This window comes from Dasypus novemcinctus, chromosome 9 (genome assembly GCF_030445035.2).
Source record: "Dasypus novemcinctus isolate mDasNov1 chromosome 9, mDasNov1.1.hap2, whole genome shotgun sequence".
NCBI lineage: Eukaryota > Metazoa > Chordata > Mammalia > Cingulata > Dasypodidae > Dasypus > Dasypus novemcinctus.
Genome location: NC_080681.1, coordinates 106120082 through 106133823, shown reverse-complemented (window position 1 = coordinate 106133823; position 13742 = coordinate 106120082). Strand labels below are relative to the sequence as shown.

Below are 13742 nucleotides of genomic sequence, written 5' to 3'. Positions count from 1 at the left end.
TCGCGCTGGGCGGCTCTCCTTACGGGGCACACTCCTTGCACGTGGGGCTCCCCTATGTGGGCGACACCCCTGCGTGGCACGGCACTCCTTGCGCTCATCAGTACTGCACATGGGCCAGCTCCACACGGGTCAAGGAGGCCCGGGGTTTGAACTGTGGACCTCCCGTTGGACCGAGTCTGCTTCCCCCTGGAGTGTGTTATGCCTCCATCTTGGTCAACCTGAAGTTTATAGACAGCTCTGATTTTATATATGAACCATTCTTACATTAAATCAAAATCTGTTTCCCTTTAGCTTTAATTTCTTGGTTCTGAATGAAGGCATTCTGAAGAATTTCCTACCTTTTTCCACATTGTAGTTTTTCACTTAATTAAAGGTAGCTCTTGGGAAGTGGATGTGGCTCAAGCAATTGAGCTCCTGCCTACCACATTGGAGGTCCAGGTTTAGTTCCCAGTGCCTCCTAGAGAAGACAAGCAAGACAGAGAGCTGACCCTATGGGCTGGCATGGTGAGCTGATGCAACAAGAGACATAGGGAGGAAAAATATAATGAGAGACACAACAAAGCAGGGAGTAGAGGTGACTCCAGCGATTAGGTGCCTCCCTTTCACATGGGAGGTCCCAGGTTCTGTACCTAGTGCCTTCTAAAAAAAAAAGAGAGAAGACCAGCATACAACAAACAGATACAGCAAATGCAAATGACAAGGGAGTGGGGAGAAATAAATAAATAAGTAAAATCTTTTAAAAAAAAAATAAAGGTTGGAATTTGTCACAGTTACTGCACTTGGATGACTTACCATCTGATACTCAGATCTTTCCTAATCTTCCCACTAGCATGTTATTCTTCTTTCATCCTCTCTTTCTAGTTTTCCTTTTTTTTATCAGCTCTTTTTCTTTCTGGCTTTGCTGTCCATAGTTTGCTTCTTTATGGTTTATTCAGCTTTATGTCCCTACCCATCATCTTGCTCTCTCTAAAAGCACATTTTGAAATCCTTGATAATCTCATCTTCCTATAGAAAAATAGGCCTTTGGAATTGTTTTTAGATAAATGAGACAAGGGTAATTTTGTGGCTTTGAAATTTTCTTTCCTTCCCTCCTCTCCTGTCCCCTCCCCTCTGCTACCCAGCTCATGAGCCATTTCTCTCTCTCATTAATTTTATAGTATTGTCTTTGGTTGATTCAGACAATCTATGTGTACCTCTATGGTAGATGACAGTCTCTCTTATTAATGTCTCATAATTTGGTTTTAAAACGAAAGCTCTTGTTCATTTATAAGAGGCAATAATCAACTATTTTCACTATAGAAAATATCTGAGACTGGGATGCAGGTAGGTTTATGTAAGCTCATCTTGGATATATAAAGGGAACCAGTTATTTGACCATTTATGTTTATCTAAAATAAATCACAGAGCAATTTAATGCCTTTCTGCTATATTTTATTTGATATAAAAACACCAGATATATCAAGTTCTTCTGGATTTTGTACACCATACAGATCAGAAGTTTGCAAACTTTTTCTGTAAAGAGTCAGATAAATATTTTAGGTTTTGCAGGCCATATAGTTTCTGCTACAACTCTCTAACTTTGCCATCGTAGAGTGAAAGCAGCCATAGACAATGCATTACTTAATGAGCATGCCTATGTTAAAACTTTATTTATGGACACTGACATTTAATTTAATATAATTTTTATGTGTCACTAAGTATTTCTCTGTTTTTTTTCTCCCAACATTTAAAAATATAAAAATGATTCTTAGCTCATAGCCCTACAAAAAGAAGATTGGATTTGGCCTGCTGGACAGTTTACCGACCCTGGCCTCTGATGTAGACCAGAAAACTGATTAATAACAACAATTCCCAAACTGGCTTCTCTTTAACAAGGTTTTAGAGTTATCTAACAGTTCACGTAAAGAAGGTGAAAGTTTTCATTCTGAGCTTTTGGTGCACTTCAATGCTTTAAGGCGGCAGATGTATAAATTTAAGGTTGAGTAAGGAAACCATTTCAGAAGAGTCCATCTTTCTAATCGTTACTTTTAAAATAAAGACATTTCTCTGAGGGGAATTCCCTAATTTAGTGCCTATTTGGTCAGTGTTTACCAATAAGTCACAATAAAATAAAATTACTTTCCTTTGGAAGTGTCCTATTTGACATGGTTGTGTTCTGATGGATTCCTTGATATGTAATTAGCTTTGGGAGGTGCTTTCTAATAAATCCCTAAACCTATGTTCCTTTAGTTCTCTTGCCCAGGATTCTTTAGCTCTGATACTTAGTTGAATAAACTGTTCATCCATCAACAGCTCAACAAGATATTTGAACCTAAAGAAATCTGCTAAAGAACTTCTCTTTGGGAACATATTCTCTGATATTTTTCTCGAATTATTTGTTCTGTTAATATGTAAATTTATGAATAAACCGTACTGAAAATCTGATTCTGGTTGCTCCTAGTCATTAAGGAAATAGAAGCCAATAATGCTGTGCATAGACAGACCCACTGCATACGTACATATATACATAAATAAATAAACGGGGAAGGGAACCACTGTTTCAAACTGATCTATAAGATGACTGTCAGCCAGTCTTTCCAGAAATGTTCTCTTGTTTTTTTGATATTTTCACTGTCGTTGTCTTTTATTCTGTCCTAAGAAAGAGATGACCTATTGGAATTTCTTCAGTCCTCAAAACAGTAAAGTTTTAAATCATCTTTGAACTCATTTGACTTATTTCTACCAAGTGCTAAAAATAACAAACTTTTTTCTCACCACCTTAGTCACTACAACACTTAGTCACTACAACACATATAAGTGTCACATCTGTTAGAAGCATTTTTAATATGATAAATTTTGCTTTTGTTTTTTTTTAAGCAGTCTACAGAGTAGTAGTTATTAACCATCCAGTATTGCCACTCTGATCACATTGAAGAGTGAAGAATGGAGTGGGTGTGGATGTGTGGGTGTGACAAGAGCTTGCTCCTGTAATGTGAAATTAACAGAAAGTATATCAGCTTATCTCTTACTTCACCTTAGGTAAACCTTGTCTTATCTTACTCTCACAGCTGTAGATGTTATTATATTATCCAGGTGAATACTTAAAATGAACACTTCACATTTTACAGTGGTCTCTTTACTAGATTAATGTATGTACCTTGTGACCATGTCTGAGTAATATAAAAATTTTGTAGTGTTTCCCCAAAGCCATATTCCTTTTAGGAATTCCTTTGAAAATGTTAACATGGAAAGCCATTTTCATTATTATAGAATTTTCCAGAAAGAGAAGACACAACTAGTTAAGTGTTTAATGATAATTTTCTTTTGCATTGAATACTAGGACTCAAGATGCTGTTTCCTAGCCATCAAATAGAGGTGTAATATTTTTCTTAAGTACTTTTTACCACTTTTGGAATTGTGACTTCTAAGAAATCTTTCCAAATGAATTCAATTTTGTTCCTTACTAAATCCTGACCATACTAAATGGTTAGAACACAAAAGCTGGTTACAGCACCTTACTCTCCATCACTATCTGCCCTGCCTCCCCCACCCACATGGCCCTTCATAGTCTCATGAAATAAAGTTGACCAGTAAAAGCTTCTTATCTCCTAGACAGGTTTAGTATAACCTTTAATATTTACCCAAGCACTTTGACTTCTGTAGTTCTATTCAGGTTTGAGAACATTCATTTGATCAGTGGAGTCCTTACTGGTGAGTGCAGTGTAAAGGCAAAATTTTCTATTGTTTAATAGTTAAAATTTTGCGTCAGGCACTGGTTTTGAAGCTGTTTGCTTTTACATTCATCTCTTCTGGGGATAATCTAATAACAGTACTATTTAGAAAATCGTAAAACTATGTTTCAAGGATAATTGTCATTGGCAATTTTCATTTGCTGGCATTTGTAAAAGTCACAGAAAACTTGAATTAGTGATTTTCTTATAATAAGCAGTTTATTTTAGCAACTTTAATTTAGCAAAGGCCAGCGTCTTCCAGAATAAGCTCCTTTATCTAGTTAAAATTTTTATATATCAGAGAGTAGCAGTGGACTGTGAAAATAGCTCTGAGTTTCATGGAGAAGCTAGTGAACACTAAAAAGATACATTTCTAGCTAGCAACCAATAGCAAACTTTAAAAAAAAAAAAGTGAGCCCAGGGAGTCTAGCCAAGAATATGAAGAGAAATATATGTATGATAAAGGATGGCACACCAGAAAGGAAAGATAGAATTTTTAAATACTCTTTTTCTAGCCACATGGTTGTTAGTTTATCCCCGTCTTCAGTGTTTGTGTTTATAATGTTTCTTTTTAAATCGCCAGTTGGCCTGCATTTTCTACCAAAAGTGTACCAAAACTATTATTTATGAGGCTTTTGGGGTGCGGAGGGGCAATGGATGTTTTTCTTTTTTTGTTCTTTATTCTTCTGTTTCCTTTTTTGGCTGAAGAATGGGCTACTATTGCTTGACTTGTCATTTTTATGTGCTGCTTACACATAGCTTTTATAAAAGAAGCCATTACCACATCTGATTTATCTTTTATTGCAAGTGCCCATTTAAAAGAATTTGTTGTGACTTAACATGTTTTAAAAATTCATCAGTTTTAATATTAACCTACTAATTATTATATAACCAAGAGAAACACTGATATTAATTTTTTTTCAAAATAGGAAATGACAAATATTGATAATATATTAACTTATAAAGCTATATGTTTCACTTTTTAGAGCTTTTTCTCCAACTGTTTAAAGCATTCTTTGCTGAGACATAAACTTGCCATGTTTTATTAAAGAGAAGAATATAGAAATAAAGCACTCGCAATTAACTGATCTTATCAAGATTGGATTCTAAGTTTTTTAGTTTGCATGTTATAGACTATTTGGGGCTATTATTTAAATACATTGTTGATAATATTTATTGTTTGTTATCTATGATATTTATTGTTTACTTTAGTTAAGAACCAGGAGCTGGATTCTTCTGCTGGGTATCTTCCTTCTCTGTGCTTAGCAAGATAACCTCGTTTCCTGCTGGTTCTGTGGGCAATTGAAGTGCAAAGCATTTCTTACTGGGTTTGCAAAGCAAGGGTAATATGCTCTGTGGGTGTATGTTTGTCTGTGCCCCCTCCTCTCATCTCACTACCACCTCCTGTTCTCTCCCTTTTTCTTATCAAAACTTATTCTTTAAAATCTATATAAATCTATTTTAAAAATCTGATGAATCCCTTTTCTCTGAAGTATAGAGATACTAGTAAAAGTTTAATGTATTAACTTTCCCTGAGGTATTTGCATTTCAACATGTCACAAAGTCATTGCAAAAATAAGGGTGACATTTCACAGTTGGTTATATACCATTAAGTAGTACTTAAAACACCAGTCCTTAATCTTATTTTACTTGATCACATGGCAAAATAGAATGAAGGTTATGTAGAAAAAAATAATAGCTTAAAAGGTGTGGTAGACTTTGAAATTCCATTGTGTAAACTGACTAGAGAGAGTATGCTGAATTTCAGATTCTCTTTTTGAGGAAAAGTTAGTACTTACAGGAACCAAAATGTGCAATATTAACATTATATAGAAAGTCATGCTTTGGGCCCTGGAAACAGCAATAAATCTGTCAAGCTTTAAAATGGTTGTTAATTTTTGACTAATCAGAAATACTCCTTCTATTTTCTTTTTTAATAGACAATATAGATCTCAAAACTATCCATTAAAAATGGCCTACCCATTGTTCTTCCTGAGCATCTCGGCTAAGGAATATTTATTAGATAGTCACATATTTACTTATTTTAATTTCTATCTTCTATCTATTATAATTTCTTTCCTCAAAGTTCTGGCTAGTAGTGCTCTCTAAAATATAATGATGACCTGATTGGGCACTTGCTAACAAAAGTTGAAAGTTAAATCCATGGGCTTAGACCATTTCAGGTGATCAGAAAACATTTATTTGCCATATAGGAGCTAGATGACTTTATTGCTGTAGTTCATATTTCTTTGCAAAAAGTAATCTTGTAAGAAATATGAAATCATTCTGGATGTGAAATATGATGGTGTTGATCTATAGCATATACCACAAATCTCAAATTATTATTTAAAGCAAGTTTTTTTAGTTACTTTGATCTTTCATATTTTAAATTCCCAATTGTTATCATTACTTTGGCAAGAGAGTGATCATTTCCTTTGAGTGTCTTTAATGTTGCAGAGGCAGAGAGCTAATAAAATTTACTGAGAAATTAAATCACAGATAGAACCATATCTTTATTCGTATTCCTGAGAATATCCCTGGCATCTCTAAATTAGAAAACATTAAACAGACTATAATGAAGCTACAACTTAAATTTGAGCTATTTCTTTTCCTACCATGTAAAGTTCATCATCATTGACTTTGATTTTCAAACCAACTCACTAAATTAACAGTTTCATATTTTATATTATTGTTATAAAAGAGAATTTTCATACTATTTAACAATTACTGACATTTCTTACAACTTTTCCCATTAGCTAGTTTTTCTTTGTAGGAACCTATTAAGGTTTATTTTAAATTACTTTTAAAGGTTTGGATAACATTAAGGATTTATCAACACTTACTTCGTAAGTTGTTTACCAGACTCTTCAGATTTTAAAAATCATTCTATTAGTGAAGCCAGATACAAAAGCTTCCATAGGAAAATAATTTTAATAACATTTTTTTGGTTACAAAATAATATATATTCATTTTAGAAATGAAAAACCCACAAGAAAAAAAAACATTTGCTATCTCACCACTATTTTTTTTTAAAATTTATTTATTTTTAATTTATTCCCCCCCCCAATTGTCTTCTCTCTATGTCCATTTGCTGTGTGTTCTTCTGTGTCTGCCTGTATTCTTATCAGCGGCACCGGGAATCTGTGTCTCTTTTTGTTGTGTCATCTTGCTGTGTCAGCTCTCCGTGTGTGCGGCACCACTCCTGGGCAGGCTGCACTTTTTCACGCTGGGCGGCTCTCTTTGTGGGGTGCACTCCTTGTGCATGGGGCTCCCCTACGCGGGGGACACCCCTGCGTGGCACAGCACTCCTTGCACGCATCAGCACTGTGCGTGGGCCAGCTCACCACACAGGTCAGTAGGCCCTGGTTTGAACCCTGGACCTCCCATGTGGTAGGCGGACGCCCTATCCGTTGAGTCAGATCTGCTTCCCCACCACTATTAATATTTTAGTATATATCCTTACAGTCTTTTTCAGGTATATAATTACATATATACGAAAATAGGATTTTTAAATGGATAAGAAATAAAAACATAGCACATTATTTAGAGGAGGGTTTAGTCTTTGAAGTCAGCACTTTTGTCTTCTTACCTAATCCCAACATCTAACCATTGTCCTGAGATGAATGTGCTTCCTTAAAATTAGTTGGCAAGGGAAGCAGATGTGGCTCAAGCAGTTGGGCTTCCGTCTACCATATAGGAGGTCTAGGGTTCAATTCCTGGGGCCTTCTGGTGAAGGGAAGCTGGCCTGTGTGGCAGGCAGGCCTGCACAGCATGCTGGCCCATGTAGGAGTGCTGGCCTGCGCAGCAGAGCTGGTGCTGCAAGGTGATGCAACAAAAAGAGACACAGAGGAGAGATATTGAGAGATGCAGCAGACCAGGGAGCTGAAGTGGTGCAAGAGATTGAGCACCTCTCTCCCCTCTGGAAGGTCCCAGGATCGGTCCCAGTGCTGCCTAAAGAGAAGACAAGCAGACACAGAACACACAGCAAATAGACACAGAAACAGACAGTGAGCGCAAAAACAACGGTGTGTGGTGGGGAATAAATATATCTTAAAAAAAAAAAATCAGTTGGCAAGCTTGGCAGTAATGTTGTAGTTCTTCACTTGGTCTTTATCTACCAGCCCAGGGTTTTAAAACATTTTTTTTATTTTTTTATTTTTTTGAGGTACCAGGGCCCGGGGATTGAACTGGTACCTCGTATGTGGGAAGCTGGCGCTCAATCACTGAGCCCCATCAGCATCCCTGAGTTGTTTTTTTTTTCTGCTTTGCTTGCTGCTTGTTTTTTCAATAGGCACTGGGAGCTAAACCTGGGACCTCCCTTGTGGAAGGTGGTTGCCCAACTGCTTGAGTCACATCCGCTCCCCCCAGGATTTTAATATATACAAAGATAAAATGAAACAATAGCATGGTTTTGGGTTTTTTCTTCATTTTAACAGGGAAAGGAATTGTTTTTCTGTTGCCACCCACAGATGAAATTGGTCTTCACTAAGCAGGGAACAAGTGACCAAATGTGTGTGGAAAACTACTACATATGCCCTCCAGGAAAAAAAAAATTATGGCTTTTACTTATGTAGCAAAAATTTAGAAACATTTTCAAAATGTATGTTCACTGTGGTGCTTGTAGGATAAGATAGTCTTATAAAGTGTAACTGTGGCTCTTTTGACAGTCTCTTCAAATATGTAAATTCTTTACTTAAAAAATAACCTCAAAAGAAAAACGTTCTGGATTGCATTTAATAGAGTGGCAGCAGAATACCTGTAAAACACCCACATCCTGCTCTTAATGATATCTGAACTCCACAAGTGGGGGGGGGATAATTTTTAACTTATAAAGGCACATACATCCACAGAGTTTGATGATCTTGAGATATAATCCCTTTGAATAAATAGTTTTCAAGAGAATGCCTTTAGAAAAAAATCCATTTTTCTTCCCCCAAACGAAGAAAATATTGAATTATCATATTTAGGAGGAGCCATTAACTTTTTTCTTTTTTTCTTTTTTTTTTTAGATACTGGGGGCAGGGATTGAACCCAGGACCTCGTATATGGGAAGCTGGCGCTCAACCACTGAGCCACATTGACTTCCCTGAGTTGGCTTTTTTGTTTGTTTTGCTTGTTGTTTGTTTTTATTTTTTTCTGGAGGAACTGGGAACCAAACCTGAACATGGAACTTCCCGTGTGGAAGGCAGGCACTCAACTGCTTGAGGCACATCTGCTCCATCATTAACATTTTTTTTTAAGGTTTATTTTATTTATTCCACACACCCCCCCTCATTTGCGCTTGCTGTCTGCTCCCTCTGTCTACTTGCTGTGTGCTGTGTGTCTGTTTGTCTTCTCTTTAGGAGGTACTGGGATCCAAACCTGGAACCTCCTCTGTGGGAGAGAGGCATTCAATCACTTGACCCACCTCAGCTCCCTGCTTTGTTGTCTCTCATTGTCTTTCCTCTTTGTGTCTCTTGTTGAGTCATTTTATTGTGTCAGCTAGCTGTGCCTGCCCATCTTGCCAGTTCACTGTCTTGCTTGTCTTCTCCAGGAGCACCAGGAACCAAACCAGGGACCTCCCATGTGGTAGGCAGGAGCTCAGTCGCTTGAGCCACATCTGCTTCCCTCCTCCAATAACTTTTAAACTGAAACTGAAAATCTTCAAATATTATATTAGCTGAGGGAAGGCTGTGAGGTGGGGATCAGATTTTGAAGTGTTTTCTATGTCTTACTAAAGGGTCTAGAGTTTAACCAGAAAACAAAGAAGTGCAAGTGAAGGATTTTAAGCTGGAAAATGCAACTTTCAACATTGCATTTTAGAAATAAATACTTTGGAAGCAGTGTAGATAATGTTTCAAGGAAGGTTTGAAATGAGAAGGAAAAAAAGAAAACCTGTTTTAGGGCATTAATAGTAGTCTAGGTGAGACATAAGAGCTTGAACAAAGCTGGTGAATGTGGGAATGAAGACAAGCAGATAGGTAAAGGAGAAATTAAAGTAGAATAAAAATGACTTGATGTAGTCTGTGGGGCTTGGGGGATGAATGTGAGGAAGGCACTGAAGATGACTGTCAGGGTTCAGAAATAGAAGATTGGATGGATTATGGTACCATTTCCCAACATAATAGAAAAGATGGGAGGAAGTTGGGGTGGGGGAGCCAGGCAGCAGCAGAGATTAGTTTATTTATGTTGCATTCCACATGCTTGGAAAGATATCCAGAGATCTGGACAACAGGGCCGCATGGAGAGGTTGATTTGCCCATAGGTGAGAGTGCTATCAATGGTAACCCAACTGTAATCCGTTTTCCTTTAAGTATCACATATTAGGCTCAGTAAGAATTTGCTGAATTAATTTTACAATGGTTACAACTGCTACTCTTGGTGTCTTCTCTACACACTTTGAAAATAAGGATAGATCTAATTTTTCTCAGCATTAGGAACTTTGGGCTATTAGCCAGGTGGTGCTGGCCTAAGCAATGTTTAATGCACAAATGACTTCTTGATGAAAGGACACCACTTATTTCTTGGGCAGAATACCCAAAGTTGGCACTTATTTGATTATATTTAAGTATTTTCCTGATTATTAATTAGCATTTCTCAATTGTGACAAAGTTATCTGGAGAAACCATGAAATTCCTCTCCATGTGAATAGGTTTGGATATGCTCTTCACAATACAAGGGCTAGCACATAGCCATTTGAGAAAGACTGTTTATTACCAGCTGCTCTATTTTTGGACAGCTCTACAGCAGCTTCGTGGACTCAAAAGGACTGGTGAGATAGTGAGAGAAGTACCTTAGAAAGTAGTACAGTATATTAATAATATAACAGCAGGCCTTTAGCACATAATAGGACAAGTTAATGTTGGTTAAATTAAATAGATCTGTATGGTGATTTAGAACTTAAAAAGTGCTTCCATGTATGTTATTATATTTGGTCCTCACAACCCTATGAGTCAAGCCAAGTATTCTCATTTTAAACTTGAGGAAATTCATTTACCCTTAGCAAGAATATTTTGTTTCTCTGATAGATCTGCAGACAGAAACAGCTCCTATATTCATCTCTCAATTCTGTCTTTTCTGTCCTAAGTAATATTAATAATCTGCCAGTGAAAGACCTGCCTAATCTGATTTCAACTTGTGCCACTTTGAGATGCTCTTGAGTGGCATGTTTCAGAATGACTTAGGAATGAAGTTGGTCTGAAGTGTTTTGTTTTTTTGTTTTGTTTTGTTTTGTTTTGAGGTACTTGGGCTGGGGATTGAACCTGGGACCTTGTATGTGGAACCCAGTGCTCAACCACTGAGCTACATTGGCTCCCCTGAGTTGTTTTTTTCTTTTGTATGCTGTTTTTTCGTTTTTAGGAGGTACCAGGACCTGAACCTGGGACCACCCAGGTGGGAAGCAGGCACTTACCCACTTGAGCCACATCCAGTCCCCTGGTCTGAAGTTTTTTAGTGCAGTACATCTTTTCTTGCCCTATTAGAGCACTGGTTTATATTCATTGCAATGTCGGCTAGTTTACAAGTTCATGAACGGCAAAAATTTTAGCATAATATTTATAACATGATTTGAGTATGAAAATATGTAAGCTTGTCCAAGCATATTTCGTATACTCCAGGCACACCTTTGCACACCTTAAAAGACCCTTTCTGTTTTAAAGTTCCTGTGTGGTATATAATATGCTAAAATGATCTTAAGAATTCAGTCCTAAGTGGCTTATTTATAGCTTTCTGGTAAGCACATTCAGGTGTTACTTGCCATGACATTTGGCTTCCATTAGATTGTTCTCATTTTTCAAATGACTCATATTCCTTTCCTGCTAGTGTAAATTCCTTTTCTTCCTCCACCTAGAGCACTTTTCTATAAACTTTAGAAAGTTTAGGTTTGTCTGCTATAATTGGTGTTTTCTCAACCAAATTATCTTTGAAGTACTTAATTTAGAATTATTTTTTCACGTGGTGTGAGGCATTTAACCCAGGAGGGAACTCTGCTGCGTTTCCAGGGTTTATTTCACTTGGAGGTTGGAAGTGTTGTATCAGTCATCTGTGAAGAAATGGATCTCTGCCTGCTGTTGAATCACTTTTATTCTGTTTACGAAAAGCGTTTAAGTATTTTTGATATATTTGATGCCATGACAATGATTGTAGTAAATCAGTGCTGGATGTATTCAACTTCTGTATCCCTGCCAATCAGTCTAGATTTTAACTTCTCTGTTAGAGGCTGATATTATGATAGATGTGGTTTGGAGATAGGAAACATTTTTTAACCGGATTGTACTCCTCAAGAGTATGTTTTGATTGACTTATGAGTTGTATTGTACCCTTTGTGCAGTAATGAGTTAGGTATTTAGGAATGGCAAAGTAACTCATTTAAGCATGAAGAAAATCATGCTTAAATGATTTTCTTTTACAGGGAAGACCATAAGAATACAAAGTGCTCTGGATACTATATGAGGCATATTGAAATTATTTCTCACATTAACAGTATTAGAGAAATATGATTAAAATGAGTTTGGACACGTATATTCCCCATTATTCCTAATTTTTTCTTTTTTCCTTTTGTATGTGTTCATTCATTTGTAGAGTATACATGGCATTCGCACAGAGGAGGTGGCTGCTGTGGCAAAGGGGCCATCTACTAACCCTGGCTCTGAACAGGAGGGCCCCAAGCCTTCAGTAGTTCCTAGTGAGAACCAAATGACCACCCCAGCGGAATCTCCACAAAGCTTTGACTTTGGCTTCCTCTCCATAAGCAGCAAGGAGACAGAAGAGAAGGTGCAGGGGGCAGCTCCTCTTGACATTAAGGAGGTGCCAAGAGGCCCAAGTGGGGAATGTATAGGAGTGGAGGAACAGGTCAGTGCCTTGAAAGGCCCCCTAGGCAAGTGCTCAGTTACACCAGCTTCCTGTCAGCTGCAACTTGGTGAAAAACAGGCAGAGAGTGGTGAAGAATATATTACACCAGGAGAGCCACTTGGAAAGCAAAATGGATCATTTCTTTCCTCTCGTGTGGGTAACCAGTTCACAACCCTCATTCGAAGTTTCCAGGTAGTAACCGGTTTGATGCAGGTCTGACGACTCTCTTTGGGAGAGGGCCAGAATCTGTTCTGTGGAGAGGTGGTAGTGGTGGTGAGGGTAGCCGCCCTGTGCTTTTTTAAAATCACAGAATAAAATTAAAGCCATTGATTGCTCCAAAGAGATTTATTTGGAGGAATTAACTCCATGGCTAGAAATGCTTTTTCTCTTCTGCTGACTTAAAAAAGAAATCTTGAGTGTAAACTCCAGCTCTTTATCTTTATGAGGCTGGTTTAAGTATGTTCCCCTTTTTCTTATGTAAGCATGGGCTATTTGAAGAGGTGCGTTTCTGAGACTTTTCTGGTAGGAGCTTAAGTGTTCTGAGACCATGCTCAGAAAGTCAAATAATTTTAATTAAAAGTCGCAAGTGAGCTTTTTATGAGATTTCAGGCTTCAAAGAATAACTTTTGTATTGTAGCCACATAGTGCAGCCCCACCACTTCCACTGACCCCACTCACAGGAGCTTTTATGATCATAGTCACTAATTTTCTCAAATGGGTATTTTAGGGTGATTGATAGTCTTGGGGAAGGTGAGCTGATAGACAAGAAAGACTTTGATATTCCACTAATGTTCATTCTTCTGAAATTCTGAGGTTAATCACCAGGTGGTGGTAGAAATGATTTTTTCTTTCCAGTTTTCCAAATACTCTTTCTTCTCAACAACTCTCAAATTAATGTCTGACATTGATTTGAAAGAAGTTAGTGAATTCCAGAGTAATGCATCCAGAGCCACTGCTGTTTTGTGTACTTTGTGTAGGAAATGTGACTGATTTTCTTAATTACAGCGGCACATTCACAAGGACAAATGAAAGTGATTGTTATTTGGCAAATAGTTTTATATTCAAATTCTGAAGGTCAGTCTCAAGTGTTTTATGTCACTAATTGTAACTGTGATCTTATAGCTTTCCATTAAGCATATGAAAGTGATTATAGGAATGCTGTTAATATCCATCATGATTTGACACTGTGTCAAGGCTACTTTG

At 37.3% G+C, this 13742-nt stretch overlaps 1 protein-coding gene and 1 long non-coding RNA gene across 22 annotated transcripts in view; one reads left to right on the top strand and one right to left on the bottom strand.

Moving 5' to 3' along the window:
- EPB41 (erythrocyte membrane protein band 4.1) overlaps positions 1–13742 on the top strand; it is a 240694-nt gene that overhangs the window by 210151 nt on the left and 16801 nt on the right. For 10 of the 21 annotated variants that reach the window (XM_058304765.2, XM_058304760.2, XM_058304761.2 and 7 more), the window contains one exon: positions 12270–12731. The exons of 10 other annotated variants lie outside the window; for them this stretch is intronic. In XM_058304765.2, coding sequence (XP_058160748.1) covers positions 12270–12731 — 462 coding nt within the window. The remainder of the gene's footprint in view (positions 1–12269; positions 12732–13742) is intronic. One more of the 21 variants, XM_058304755.2, reaches the window with a different exon arrangement.
- Positions 1–13742, bottom strand: part of LOC131279889 (uncharacterized) — a 59889-nt gene that overhangs the window by 39010 nt on the left and 7137 nt on the right. The gene's annotated exons all lie outside the window — the stretch shown is intronic.